The 15,720-nt window shown below is 44.3% G+C and overlaps 1 protein-coding gene across 1 annotated transcript in view; it reads right to left on the reverse strand.

Moving 5' to 3' along the window:
* The window catches only part of LOC124545219 (cuticle protein 10.9-like), a 199,384-nt gene that overhangs the window by 4,546 nt on the left and 179,118 nt on the right, over positions 1–15,720 (reverse strand). Inside the window, exon 2 of the mRNA XM_047124090.1 lies at positions 5,598–5,839. Within this exon, the coding sequence (XP_046980046.1) occupies positions 5,598–5,839 (242 nt within the window). The remainder of the gene's footprint in view (positions 1–5,597; positions 5,840–15,720) is intronic.

Raw genomic sequence — 15,720 nt, forward strand, 5'->3', positions numbered from 1 at the left:
GCGTTTTCTTTATTGAGTTTGTTGTGGCAGCTGGTTGAGTGCGGGTCTGTTAGGGCTTGTTGCCGGATTCTGTCTGTGCGAAAATGGACGTAAAAATGGAGCAACGAGTTTGTGTGAAATTTTGTTGTAAAACCGGGAACTCAGCTTCTGAGACTTACAAACTATTAAAGACATCATTTGGAAATAACTGTATGAGCCAGTCAAATGTTTTTGTCAGGTTCAACAGATTTAAAAACGGCCGCGAGTGATTTGAAGATGAATCACGGTCCGGTCTTCCTTCCACCTCAAAAACGAATGAAAATATTGAGAAAGTTCATGACTTAGTGCTCTCTGATCGTAGATTGCAATTATGGAGATGGCTGATGAACTTCATTTAAGTTTCTATGCAGTTCAGGCAATTTTAACTGAAGATCTGAACAGGTGTCGAGTGTCCGCGAAATTCATTCCAAAAGTGTTGTCAAATGACCGGAGACAATACTGGCTTGAAGTGTGCCAAGAACTGATTAATCAGACTAAAAATGACCCAGGTATGCTAAATAGGGTAAATACAGGTGACGAATCGTGGCTATATGGATATGATTCTGAAACCAAAGTGCAGTCTTCGCAGTGGAAGACTCTAGGTTCACAACGACCGAAGAAAGCATGGCAAAGTCGGTCGAAGGTGATGACAGCGTTGGTGATTTTTTTCGATTCTACTGGTATTGCGTATCATGAATGTACCCCTGGACGACAGACACCCAGGAATATTACAAATGTGTCCTTGAGCGTTTTCGTGAAAAGGTGCAGAAGAAAAGGCCCGCATTGTGGAAAAACAGGAGTTGGGTGCTACACCACGACAATGCTCCGGCTCTTCGTGCCTTCTCCAACGTTGAATTTTTGACCAAATTCAAACTTCCAGTGCTTCCACAACCGCCATATTCCAAGGATTTTGGCTCTGCAGACTTCTACATGTTTCCTAAACTGGAATTTTCACTGAAAGGGAAGTGATTTGATTCGACTGAAGGCAAACACGAAACACAGAGAGCGTCCTTAACACACTTCAGGAAAAAAATTTCCAGGAACGTTTCCAAAAGTGGAAACACCGTTGTAGTCTGTGTGTTCGGTGCGAAGGCGACTATTTTGAAGGATATGCACCACAGTAGCATGTAAGTACCACCATTGTACAATTAGAAGCCCATACTTAAAACTTTCCAATCATACCTCGTAGTGGCCACGCAGTTTAATGCCCCAACCGACCAGCGGATCACGAACAACAGTGACATACGTCCTCACAACATTTGACACTGCGGAAAAGGCGGAATTTAATACAGGATACTGCCACGTAGCTTGGTGATCAGAAACTTGCTTCAACAACCTCCCCTTCCGAAGCTAGCTCATTACGGACGACAAAAATTTCTGCCACCTCTTGGATTGTAAGCTGTCGCTACCGAGTCGAGTGTCACTGCTGAAACTGGTGTTAGAGACCTTCGGCACCGAGTCGGATAATGCGCATATCTTCCCCCATTCTTGTCCAGAGACAGCTAAAAGTTAATTTAGCGTTCTCAGCGTACAGCGAATTGTAGCTCGAAATAATCTCACACTACCGTAGGCGTAGCTTGTGCGAATTCCAGGCGTGTCATAAGTGCTACTCTCACTGCGCGTCGCTAGAAATCCATCTGGTAATGGTGGGTGCATGAAGAGGCCCAATCGGCAACTCATAGAACACCGTCAGCTGCACCGCGAGCAAGACTTTGCTCTGTACATGTATAAACAATGATTCTATACTTATACACAAGGTTTTCAATTTTTTAACTTGAGATACGTTGTTCTAGAGTAAAATTAAATGTAGTTTCATCCCCCTATTCCGACAGATGTTTTCGGAACATTTCCCTTAGTTGTAAGGCAAATGCAGGTACTGGAAATCCGCTCCCAAATACACTGACGGAAAAAAGCCGCATCACCAAAAAGTAATTGATGTAGAGTAATGAAATGTCGGGTATACATAGGTCTAGGTATCATATTTAAGTAATTAACATTGCAAGATCGTACGTTAATCTAAGTGCGCGGTAGGCCATTGCAAATGTGAAATTCTGGTACATTAATAATCGATGTAATCGCCAGAATGTTGAATGCAAGCATGCAAACGTGCATGCATTGTGTTGCATAGGTGCCGGATGTAAGTTTGTGTTAATGTTAGTTGTGGATGACGCTTTAGTTGTTGTCCGATAATGTCACATACGTGCTCGACTGAAGACAATCGAGTAGGCGAAGCTAAATGTCGACACATTGTCGAGCATTTCGGGTTACAACAGCGGTATGGCGGCGAGCTTACACTGTTTGGAAACAATCACCTGGAATGCTATTCATGAGTGACACACATTAGGTCGAATCATCAGACTGACATACAAATTGGCAGTCAGGGTGCGTGGTATAACGACGAGAGTACTCCTGCTGTCATACGAAATCGCACCCCAACTACAGATGTAGGTCCAGTGTGTCTAGCAAGCTGAGACGTACCGCCTTCTAACCAACACGCGACCATCAGTAGGACCAAAGAAAGACAATCTTTCGTCAGAAAACACAACAGATCTCCACCCTGTGTTCCAATGAGGTCTCGCCTGACACCACTGAAGCGGCAAATTGAAGTGATTTGGTGTCAGTGGAATGTACGCTACAGTGCGCCTGACTCGGAGCTATCCCTGAAATAACCGATTTGTAACAGTCGGTTGTGTCACTTTGGTACCAACTGCTACTCAAATTGCTGCTGCAAATGCAATACGATGTGCCAGAGCCATACACGGAACACGATGCTCTTCTCACTTAGTAGCGCCATGTGGTCGTGCAGAGCTCGGTTTTCTTGTGACAGTGCATTCTTGTGATCACGGCTGCCAGCAGACACGGACAGTGACTACCTTCCTGCCTAGTCCTTCTGCAGTGTCGCAGAAGGACCATACATGTTCTCGTAGCCCTATTACACGGCCTCGTTTAAGCTCAGTGAGGTGTTGATAATGGCGTCTTTGTCGCCTTGAACGCATTCTTGGCTCCCATCAATTCACTACGGCCTATCTCGATGGTAACTAACGTTCTCGACCGTTACAGTGTGTAGTTAAAACAAACCTGATTTGAATCCTCACAGGGACGCTACTAGTGACACTCTTACCTGATTGGCGCGAAATCTGAATAGACATCATCTTTCAGATGTAAAAACACGCCTACCAACTATTATTTATCCACCTAGAGAAGGATAATTGAGAATCTAATTACAAGACTATCATAACATCACTAGCTGCTGGTGTGAGTAGGAACATTCATAAATATGGAAAGAAATATCTGCTTAGTAAGTGCGAGAAGAAACACATTTCAGATTAGGTGAGCATTCAACATCAAACATTCGAATCTGGGACAGAAAATGTTCAGTGTAAATCGATGAAGCTTAATAGTACTGTACGATAGGGCTACGCTTTATACAGACGTGTTCCAAGTGAAACTGTGGGGGATGAGAAAGGTCATCCGTCTGTCAACAAAAGCATTACAACGCTGCTCCGAAAGTAAAGAGAGATCCATCACAGTTTTAAACGTAGCCACAATCTTGCTGAATGGCAGATATGAACGAAGACGAAATTAGTGTCAGGAGAGGCATGTGTGAAGCGTTCAACGGAGCTAAAGTAAAATTCTGTGTACCGGTCTGATAAAAACTTCCAAGAGGTTTTGGTCCCCGGTTATCAGTAAATGGATCGAAGTCGTCTACCAAACGACTCAGTAAACGTACTGTTACTGAAGCCGGGCATCACAGAAAGAAGTACGAAATCCTAAATTCGTCTGCAGTTGATAGTGACGTATGTACGCTAAGCTATGGAGCAAGTCATCGACGTAAAGAAATATGAAGTACGGTTTCATATTTTTGTATGGGATTTATTGTCTCACAATTAAAATAAAAATGTGTTCCAACTCTATATTTCTGACCATGGATTTCGGGACATTCCCTTTGATTGTAAGACACAATGCTGCAACTTGTACGCCCTCAGAAATATTCCCATTTGGGACTCCCTTGGCCTCACTGTCAATTCGCCTGATATTTGGCTGAAAAGTCGATGACTGTGCAAGGGGGCAGAGCTCGAACTGCACAGTCAGCCTTTAAGAACGAGCCAAAAATAGCTGATAACAAGTGATGTGTTTACCATGGATGCTGTCTAAACCTTCTTCCTATGTCAGTTACAGGGTAATGGCTACAAATATGTTTCGCTTGGACTTCTCTTCGTTGCCTCGTTCATCATTGTGGTATTGGAATTTGTGCTACAGATTGCTGTTGCTCGAAATTACCCTACATCAGATGCCTCTTCAGCTTAGTCGACTTTGCTGTTCTATTGTTGTCATTGTATCTGTATGGTTCAAACGGCTCTGAGGACTGTGGGACTTAACTTCTGAGGTCATCAGTCCCCTAGATCTTAGAACTACTTAAACCTAACTAACCTAAGTACATCACACATATCCATGCCCGAGGCAGGATGCGAACCTGCGAGCGTAGTGGTCGCGCGGCTCCAGACTGTAGCGCCTAAAACCGCTCGGCCACCCCGGCCGGCTTGTGTCTGTATCCACACCCCCGGAGCTTCTACTACGCTATCGCAATAAACTTGTATTAGTGCAAAAACCAGGTTAACGAAGCTTCCCGGTAGATTAAAACGGAGTGCCAGATCGGGAAACGAAGCCGAAACCTTTGATTTCACGTGCATCCCGTGGAAAGAAGGAATCGCGCAAAGCATGTGGGAGAACTTATGTGATGACGAAATAAATCTCGGCTGAACAGCCTGGTGTGAGTGTACAAAGGACACAATATTTTGGCAATCGACCTAGTTGCCAGGTGTGCTGATGTACTGCCAAGGGACGGCAGGCGTGAGGTATATATCAGATTACCCTCCCCCCTCCCTCGGGCCTCGGGCGCTCCCTCCGCCGTCCGCGCCGCGGGAGCTCTCTCGGCTATCCGCGCCGGGGTTTGACGCCCGACTTGTGGCACAGCGTCTGGGTGTTCCCTCGTAGGTCCGCGCCCAGGGAGGTTTCCTGGCGGCGTTTTGGAGGTTCCCCCCCCTGCTCTCGAAGTCAGTACATTTTGGGATATTTCTATTTTCTCCTTAATCCGAGTAATGGCTGGTTCCAACGCTAGGTTAAGAGAATAGCCGCTGTCACGATTCAATTTAGGTTTTCTTACTCTGATCTCTATAGCTTCTTTGATGATACAGTCGTTTGTATACGCACACCAGGCTTTTCACCCGAGATTTATTTCGTCATGAAATACCCCTGGAGAAATTGAAGAATCACAGCTTATGTGATGTTTAGAAATTCGGAAAGAGGCGCTGGTGGAAGTAACGCTGTGAGGGTGGATGGTGACTTCGGCCTGGATAAGTCAGTCGGCAGGAGCACTGCCCGAGAAAGGCGAGGTTCTGGGTTCGAGTCCTGTTCTGGTATACAGTTTCATTCTACGAGTTTTAAAACAGCGCACAATTCGCTGAAGAGTGAACGGTTCGGTCTGGAAACAAAATTTAGAACTCCGTCTGTGACGACTGTGCTTCATCGGAGGAGTAAGTGACACGTGGGAGGAGGCTGGGGAAGGCTAAGAGACACACCTGTAGCCCGCGTCGTCGGCAACGTAGTGGACGACCCGGACGACGCCGTTCGGCTGCAGGAGGCCGTAGCTGCCGGTGACGGTGCCGTTGGCGTGGCGCTCCTCCTGGCGGAAGTGCGTGTTGCCCGTGGCGGCGTCCTCCACGTCGTAGCCCCAGGCGTACGTGCCCGGCCCGTGCGGCTCCACCTCGTGGTACGACGTGCTGCCCTCCGCCAGGCTCAGCGGCGACGCCCGCGTCGGCCACTGCACAAGCACGGCAATGCGTGGTTTAGTGTCACTGCGACGTGAATGTCTTCATAGGGCACGGTTACGCTACAGCTTCGTTGCATGCACATGGCCAGAGTGACACTGTGGAGAACAAACAAGCCCCCTGAGTCTTAGTGGAGCATTTAAACTGCTCCATCGCTCCTCGCTTCACTGCACGCGCCAATCCTCGACTGACGAAAATATCTGGCTGACAAAGCCCTGGCTTATTGCCTTAAGGAAACACACTGACCGTTACCTGCAACGCTCTGCAAGGCTTAAAGAAGAGATAGTTAAAATAACAAAGTGACGTAGCATATTAACTACTCGGTGGACATCAGTGAATGTGAGGGAGCGTGTTGCCAAAGAACTCCCAGTCGCTCAAAGAAAGCTGAACCTCAAATCGCTTAAGGTCATCGTGACTGTAGCGCCAAATGGGCATGGGCCCGCAACACGAGGCAGTTGAAGGAACGGTTGGGGTTGTTTGGGTAGTTTGGGGGAGGAGACCAGACAGCGAGGTCATCGGTCTCGTCGCATTAGGGAACGATGGGGAAGGGAGTCGGCCGTGCCCTTTCAAAGGAACCATCCAGGTATTTGCCTGCAGCGATTTAGGGAAATCACGGGAAACCTAAATCAGGATGACCGGACGCAGGAATGAACCGCCGTCCTTTCGAATGCGAGTCCAGTGTGCTAACCACTGCGCCACCTTGCTCGGTGAAGGAACGACAAAAGGCAGTCCTTCTCAGTGAGTGAGCAGTTACGGTGCACCGTGAGGGTTTTCTTCATTATACCACCACTGAAGCACCAAAGAAGCTGGTATAGGCATGCGTATTCAAATATAGAGGTACGTAAACAGGCAGAATACGGCGCTGCGGTCGGCAACGTCTAAATAGACAAGTGTCTGGAGCAGTTGTTAGATCGCTTACTGCTGCTACAATTAAAGCTTATCAAGATTTAAGTGAGTTTGACAGTGGTGTTATAGTCGGCGCACGAGTGATGGGGCACATCTCCGAGGTAGAGATGAAGTGGAGATTTTCCCGGACGACCATTTCACGAGTGTACCGTGAATATCCGGAATCTGGTAAAACATCACCATCATCGCTGCGGCCGGAAGAAGATTTTGCAACAATGAGACCAACGACGACAGAACAGAATTGTTGAACGTCTCCGCAAATTGCTGTAGATTTCAATGCTGTGCCATCAACAAGTGTCAGCGTGCGAACCATTCAGCGAAACGGCATCGATATGGGCTCTTGGAGGCGAAGGCCCACTTATGTACCTTTGATTCCCGACACAAAGCTTTACGCCTCGCCTGGGCACGTCAATACCGACATTGGACTGTTGAGAGAAAACATGTTGCCTGGTCGGACGCGTCTCGTTTCAAATTGTGTCAAGTGGGTGGAAGTCTATGGAGACAACCTCATGAATACATGGACCCTGCATGTCACCAGGGCACTGTTCAAGCTGATGGACGCTCTTTAATAGTATGGGGCGTGTGCAGTTGGTGTGATACGTCTAGGTACGACTCTGACAGATGACTCGTACATTAGTTTCCTGTCTCATCACCTGCATCCATTCATGTCCATTGTGCCTTCCGACGGACATGGGCAATTTCAACAACACCTCAAAAGTCCTGAATTGCTACAGAGTGGCTCCAGGAATACTCTTCTGACTTTAAACACTTTCGCTGGCCACCAAAGTCCCCAGACATGAACATTATTGAACATATCTGTGATACCTTGCAAGTTACTGTTCAGAAGAGATCTCCACTCCCTCGTACACTTACAGATTTATGGGCAGCCCTGCAGTGATCATGGTGTCGATTCCCTCCAGTACTAATTCAGACATTAGTCGAGTCCATGCCACATCGTGTTGCGGCACTTCTGTGTGCTAGCGGGAGCCCTTCACGATATTAGGCAGGTATACCAGTTTCTTTGGCTCTCCAGAGTAGTTAAAGTAACAAGGTAACACTGCATATTAACTACTAGGTGGAAATGAATGAAAGGGCGGGAGCGTGTTGCCAGAGGTATCTCAGACGTGTACTGAAATCTGGACGTGAAATCGCGTGAAGTCAGCGTATCTATAGCGCCAAATGAGACTGCCCCGCAACACGAGGCAGTTGAAGGAACGTCAAAAGGCAGTGCTTCTGTCAGTGAGCAGTTATGGTGCACTGTGGTGGCGTTCTTCATTATACAATAGAACAGGGATAACATCTGGATGACTTTACACTGGGAAGCCTCACAAAGAAATTGGAAAACGGATGAAGTGTGACGAGTAGACCAGGAATTTGGCTTTGCTCACAGCAATGGTTGACGTTCCGAAACGCAGGAGAGGAGGTGGTCTACCATTGTCATCTACAGCAGCAGACGTTCGCTACGTTGTGCAACGGGCAACAGGGGACCCACGTCAAAGGGCGAGTCGCATTACAACCACGTTTGTCCTCACTGAAAGATACGCAGACGCGCGATCCACAATGGCACGGCGAACGCACCACTGGTCTCTTTGTCCGATGACCAATAGGTTTTGTACCGTCAGTGGGTTTGTGTGCTCTTCACGAATGAAATGGAGACTTTTGCGTAAATTCCCCATGGAATCTTGCTCTTTCACTTCTCAAAAATCAGAGGGACGTAGTTGATGCTACCTCATCAGTTGGTTATTAGTATTCACAGTTCATTATCACGAACTGCGACATAATCGCGTGTACAAACAGTGATCCAATACTGTAAAATGCTTTTTTATTTCAGTCTCTGATCACAAATGAATTCTTTAGACGATGACCCGTTTCACTCTGCAATGATCATCCTCAGATCTTTTTTACACCATGTCCTAAAGTGATACGGCCATAATGGCATCGTCAAAACATATAAATATAATCAGCATAGCATCGTCACATAGATTTAAAATATGGTGTAGAATAGGCCACATCGTCCACATAGTTGGCAATAATCACTATGTGGACGATGTGGCCTATTCTACACCATATTTTAAATCTATGTGACGATGCTATGCTGATTATATTTATATGTTTTGACGATGCCATTATGGCCGTATCACTTTAGGACACGGTGTAAAAAATATCTGAGGATGGTCATTGCAGAGTGAAACGGGTCATCGTCTAAAGAATTAATTTGTGATCAGAGACTGGAATAAAAAAGCATTTTACAGTTGATTATTCCTGACGTTGGCCATCATTGGCGTGTGGTTAAACCAATCGAAATTTCGGCGGATGTCGAAGACGTCACCCAGCTGCATTTGCGCAAGTTATCTGAACACTGTATATGCAGGGAGAAACTCGGGTTCGGGATGTTAGGCTTGTTTGTATTCAGAACTGCGACCATCGCTGCCCATCACGAAACTTGCACTTTGATTTACTGCTTCTAGCCATGCTGTTATTAGACTGCTGCTCGTTACTCCATCTGTCAGGCATCATATGTAAACAGTAGTGACTGTTGTAAGATAGGGAAGTAATTTCCAGAGCAAAAATTATTAGTGAAGGTTTTATACAAACATCTAGTCCAGCCTTATCTGAATACGAATCTACTTGAGATCAATATCAGGCAGACCATCACAACTGCATCACTTTGGATAATATTATATGTAGCAAATGTTAAAAATTCATGCTTCCGTTTCACTTAATTTACTTTTACTCGGTAAAATATTGGGATAATTAAGTACCCGAAGTAGATGTAGCTAATAAACGATGAAATGTAAGCGGCTATCAAAAAGATTCCGTCTGTGAGCGTTGGTGCAATGTACATGCAACGCAGCGAGACTCCGATGTTGGTATATAATCACCGACATGTAGGGAAGGGATTAGTGTGGCATTTGTGCATTTCTGACGTGCGGGTGCGGGAGATGCTGAAACGTGAACAGTAGCAACGTTATTACCAAAAGCGTCTGAAAATATCCAATGTGCCGTTACTCTTTTACTATTTCATTGGCTGACCAAGGACAAACAACGGCAGACATCGCTCGGAGAAATGCACGTGTATGGGGCAACATGTCCACCGTCATGGATTGGTACGACAAGGGACGCTGCTGTTTAACGACAACTCACGTCCCCACATCGCAAATGTCGAAAAGCGGAAGTTACGGTAACTCAAGTTGAAGACGAGCACACATCCGATGGACCTACCTTTACACAAGCGATTATCGCGCCTTTGGTACCTCAAGAAAAAAAAAAAAAGCCTTGAAGAGGACACGATCCGTATCGGACGACGATGCGCAGCAGGCAGTTACGAACTTCTCCACGCAGCAGGGCACGGTGTTTTACCAAATGGGTATCTCCAATCTGGTGCGTCGGTGGAATTATTGCCTCAGTGCTCACGGCGATTTGGCCTGATTGGCGTTCCCATTCTTGATTGTACTGCCTTAGAACGGCAACTGTTTGGTCACCGTTTGTATTGTCAGACAATCGCTCTTCGAACAAAATTGCATGTTGTATCGAACTTTCAGTTCTTTAACTATTTCTGTTTCAGCAATACTTATGATAGAGTGAAAAGTTTGATTTTATCCATTGTCATTAGAGAGCATTATAGCTGTTTTCGTAAATTACGCAGTAGTAAATACTGCAACCAACCAGGAGTTTTTTTTAGAAGTGATTTCATTGTACCGTTTCTGGTTTTGGGCCTGGGCACATCGTCAGACGGCAGCATTGATTTCTTGGCAGTTTCTACCTTTTTGTCTTCTTGAAAAACTCTCGTTTTCACATCGCAGACTGCGATTTGATTCAAGACTTTCTTGCAAATAGAACTCAACACGTTCCTCTTAAGGGGACTAAATCGAAAGATATAAAGGTAATGTGCGGACTACCACAGGGAAGTGTGAGAGGACCTTTGCTGATCACAATAGATGTATAAATGATCTAGGAGAAAGCGTCGGATGCTCTTTAAGGCTATTCGCAGATGATGCGATTGTCTATACCAAAGTAGCAACGCCAGAAGATAGTAAGAATTTGCAGAACGACCTGCAGAGGATTGATGAATGTTGCAGACACTGGCAGTTGACACTGGACGTAAACAGATGTGACATACTGCTCATTCATACGAAAAGAAATCCACTACTGTACAGCTACACTATTGATGATAAACATCTGGATACAGAGTCTGCCGTAAAGTATCTAGGCGTAACTATCCAGAGCAACCCTAAGTGGAATGACCATATAAAACAGATAGTGGGAAAAGCAGACACAAGACTCAGATTCATCGGAAGAACCTTAAGGAAATGTAACTCATCCACGAAAGAAGTGGCTTATAAGGCGATTGTTCGCCCCATTATTGAGTATTGTTCATCTCTCTGGGATCACTGTCAGGTAGGGCTGATAGAGGAGATAGAGAAGATCCAACGAAGAGCACCGAGTTTCGTCACGGAATCGATTACCTGGCGAGAGAGCGTTACGGAGATGCTAAACGAACTCCACTTGCAGAGGTTACAAGGGAGACATTGCGCATCACGGAAAGATTTACTATTGAAGTTTCGGGACAGCACTTTTCAGGAGGAGTCAAACAACATATTACTTCCCTCCCTCAAACTTCTCGCGTATTGGTCACGAGGAGAAAATTCGAGAAATTAGAGCCCATACAGAGGCTTACCGACAATCATTCTTCCCACGCACTATTCGCGAGTGGAACAAGGTTGGAGGGATCAGATAGTGGTACTGAAAGTACCCTCCGCCATACACCATTACGTGGTTTGTGGAGTATGATGTAGATGTAGATGAGATTTCATTCTCTTCTTCGATCCATGCTGCTCCATGAGGCGAACAAAACACAAGGATTAGTTTTTGTTTTAGTTTCTCCTTTTCAATCGATGTTATTCCTTGAATGAACTAAATACAAGGTTTAGTTTAGTCCATGGATCAGAATGGACTGAAAAAGAGAACAAACCTGTCTCTTGTAATGTGTAAGAAAGAGCTTTTTATGAGGACATAAACATAAAACCTGCTAAGAAATCAGCGCTATCGTTTGAAGGTAGGCTCAGTCGCGAAGTTAGTAACATTACATTAAAATCATTTCTATAAAAATAGTGGCTGGTTGCAGTATTTCCTACAGCGTAATTAGTGAAAAGCTTGTTGTGACATTTCCAACTGTCTGAAAAAGCGCTCTGCAATTAAACTTGAGCTTTAGATATAACTGGTAGAAGCATACGTTGTGTGGACATTCTGTATACAGAGGATACAATCCGTACCTCTTCCTCCTTCTCATTGCCAATAGTCACAGTTTTGCCAATTTTATTTCACCCCTCCGAAAATAACGCATTCAGCTTGCTATTTGAACACCGGACTCCCAGCATCGAGAAACCTTCTCAAGCTGTGTGAGGTATGCATAATAGTTTGGTCACTCTGTAAATTCTGTGCCTGATATTCATAGCTCATGCAGACCAAAACCATGAAGGCGAGTACTCTTTGACAATTGCTACAATATCTGCGACTTTTGCATCGCCTCTGCCTGAAAGGGCTATCAAAGCTACTCGCATTCAATGTTGAGTAGCAGATATATTTTGAAGGATTGTCAGTTTATTTTCTTTATAAGTGTGATACGAGTGTGATGCTGTTGGAGTATGAATATTTTTAGCCGGCCGCGGTGGTCTAGCGGTTCTGGCGCTGCAGTCCGGAACCGCGGGACTGCTACGGTCGCAGGTTCGAATCCTGCCTCGGGCATGGGTGTGTGTGATGTCCTTAGGTTAGTTAGGTTTGAGTAGTTCTAAATTCTAGGGGACTTATGACCTAAGATGTTGAGTCCCATAGTGCTCAGAGCCATTTGAACCATTTTATGAATATTTTTGACGTTTTTATGGAGAGAGAAGCTAAGGAGATTATTTATGAGTTATTTTCGAATGTTGAGGGATGGAGGTAAGCATGTAAGCGAGTAGGACTGTTTTGTGTTATTGAGATTATAGTAACGAATTTCAGATGGGATTGTTATATGGAATGCTGTGATAGGAAAATGAGATTCCCCTTGCATATTCCTTGAAGCCACGGCATGTAGATACTACTGTGGACATTCAGTTGATTTTTAAGGCATTACTTTTGAATATGGAGTTTCATTTGAATTTTGTCAAAATCCATTTCTTATCAGTTAAAATTCCCACCCTTCATTCGGTTTGTTATGTACGTACGCACATAGCACTTTGTGGTACGACGTTTTCAGGAGTTGCTTTTAACGCTAATTTCCTGCTTTATGCTGTGCGCTGCTTTTAAGAAATCTGTAAATACTGTTTTCTAGGACACGAGGCAAGTGAAAACACAGTTCAAGGCAGGAATTTGTTTGTAAGTTTAGTTGCGCATTTACTTCAGAAGTCAGGTTACATTGAGGGTAGCATTTCGTTTTTATAGGAGAATTTAGTTTCAATTTTTATAAAACGATGAACAAATCACATTAAGTCTTTACATAATTCAGTATAGTCAGAGTTCTGCACAGTACACGACTTTAGGTTAGGAATTAGTTTGTTTGGTAACCGTTTTTAAGACGTTTCGGTAGACATTTTTAGGAAGATTCACTCAGATACAAGCAGGGATTGCGTGCCAGCAGCGATAACATACCCTTGGCAACATTCTTTCCAGCAGGCACAGATGCTGGGTGTGATTCAAAAGGGTGGTGGTAGGGGCGTCAACCTCGTGTTCCAACTAAACAGAGATGCCTCCTAAAGGTATTCCCTAATCACGGCCGAGCTCTAACCCCTCGCAATTTTGGGGATGAAATGCACGGGGAGAATGAAACCACGTTAATGTTTTCAATAGGGTACTGAAGCACAGATTAGGATCTAAATACGTGAATTCGCCCCCAAGGAGCAACCAAGAAACAGACAGAAGTATTTTCCAAAATTAGGACTGCAACCAAATCTTCAGGTTTGTGCATCACAACACTAACTTTTCCTTGCGATGTCGACTACAGAAGATCAGTATACTCCATTAGCTAAAGATGCATATCAAGCGCTGCATAACATCTACATATTTTCCAAAATTAGGACTGCAACCAAATCTTCAGGTTTGTGCATCACAACACTAACTTTTCCTTGCGATGTCGACTACAGAAGATCAGTATACTCCATTAGCTAAAGATGCATATCAAGCGTTGCATAACATCTACATCTGGGGCACGAAATCCGGACCCAGTCTCAGGTTGCCTTTCTAATGACTTTCAGGAAAAACAAAAATCTGGTTTTCAATATGTCATCTAAATAGAGACCTAACAGAAAAATTAAAAATGCTGATGTAATCTACTCATTAACAGATATAGTCTTAGTGAAATGGCCGGCCGGGGTGGCCGAGCGGTTCTAGGTGCTACAATATGGAACCGCGCGACCGCTACGATCGCAGGTTCGAATCCTGCCTCGGGCATGGATGTGTGTGATGTCCTTAGTTAGGTTTAAGTAGTTCTGAGGGACTGACGACCTCAGAAGTTAAGTCTCATAGTGCTCAGAGCCATTTGAACCATTTCTTATGTGAAATGTTCAAGGCAGTAAGATAAATATTACAGTTAAAAAATTTGCATTTGCCGGAATTTACTACGTGCAGATACCCAAACTGTGTTCATCCTGTGTTTGAGAATGAGACCAGTTATTGACTTGCAACAACCTTTACACATAATTTCAAACTTTTGAGAAATATTTTATCGCTGTCCATGATCCCTCCCCTCGCCCCTCCCCACCCCGTCCCCTCCACACAGACACACAAAAGCGATGAAAGGAAAAATGTTTATCGTTTACTACATTTTCCCTGTTCATAAAGTAAAACCGCCGCATCAGGCGTGACGTTTAAATTTATCATTTCTTTGCTACAAACTGTATTCGCAACGCATTTTGCGGAAAACATCCACATATACCACTGAATTTGCCTGCAAAATTATATGAACTGATAACAAACATTTCAGCTGATATGATGTCAGAAATATTGAGATGTGTGAAAAACCAACTTTCTCTTTAAACGAAGTGCAAATTACCCAGAATATACTCACCTAGTGCTTGATAACGAGAGCAGTTAGCGACTTCCAACGAACTTAACACCTAATTTCAAATCTTACGTTTCTCGAAGACACCCCCGCATCTCCACCCTCAACGCCCCTCAATATGATGGAAGGAAAAATGTTCATCTCTTGCTACATTTTCGCTGTTCATGCAGTAAAATTGCGACATGAAGCATGATGTTGTAAAATATTACTGGTTTTTTATTATCTGTTTCTTAAACGCATTTTAGATACAGTCTTCACTCATACCACTGACTGTAAATGGAAAATTTATACGTTTCTATGACACATAGTTCAACAGATATGATGTTTCTAAAAGTTGAGATGCGTGAAAAACTAGCTTTCTGTTGAAACGGAATTCAGATTTCCCAGAATATAGTCATCCAGTGTTTGAGGATAAGAGCACTTAACGACTTTAAATAAATATTAAACATAATTTCAAAGTTTTTGTAAACTTTTTTTATCACACTAACTCGTTTGTAAAGTAGACTAATCAAAAGTCTGAAGCCGTTTTATGCAACGGTGAGCTATACATGACGGTGTTTGCTGAAGAAGATGAAGACGCTTCACGCCGTTCGGTTATGCAACACTTCGTACACAACAGTTGCGCTGTGTATCTATATACACGAGGAACACTTGCTCTGTTAGCGCGGCCACTGCCGCCTTTCGCTTTCACTTAGCGCTCCCCCAATAGCTTAAAGAGAGTATTTGACAAATACGACAATTGTTTTCTGTATTCCTGTCGAAAGCAGCGTTTCCAACTGAGCAACTGGTGTTGTAGCGACAGGTACACCAGTTTAGTTACGTAATTGAGGTAATTGCGGCTATCGTGTAAAAAGACAGGATAGCGATCGCACCGATTACTTCACCTTTCTAAAACAAACGGCTGCAAGTTACAAGCGAACTGTGGATGCAGCA

The sequence above is a fragment of the Schistocerca americana genome, chromosome 8 (assembly GCF_021461395.2).
Source record: "Schistocerca americana isolate TAMUIC-IGC-003095 chromosome 8, iqSchAmer2.1, whole genome shotgun sequence".
Lineage (NCBI taxonomy): Eukaryota > Metazoa > Arthropoda > Insecta > Orthoptera > Acrididae > Schistocerca > Schistocerca americana.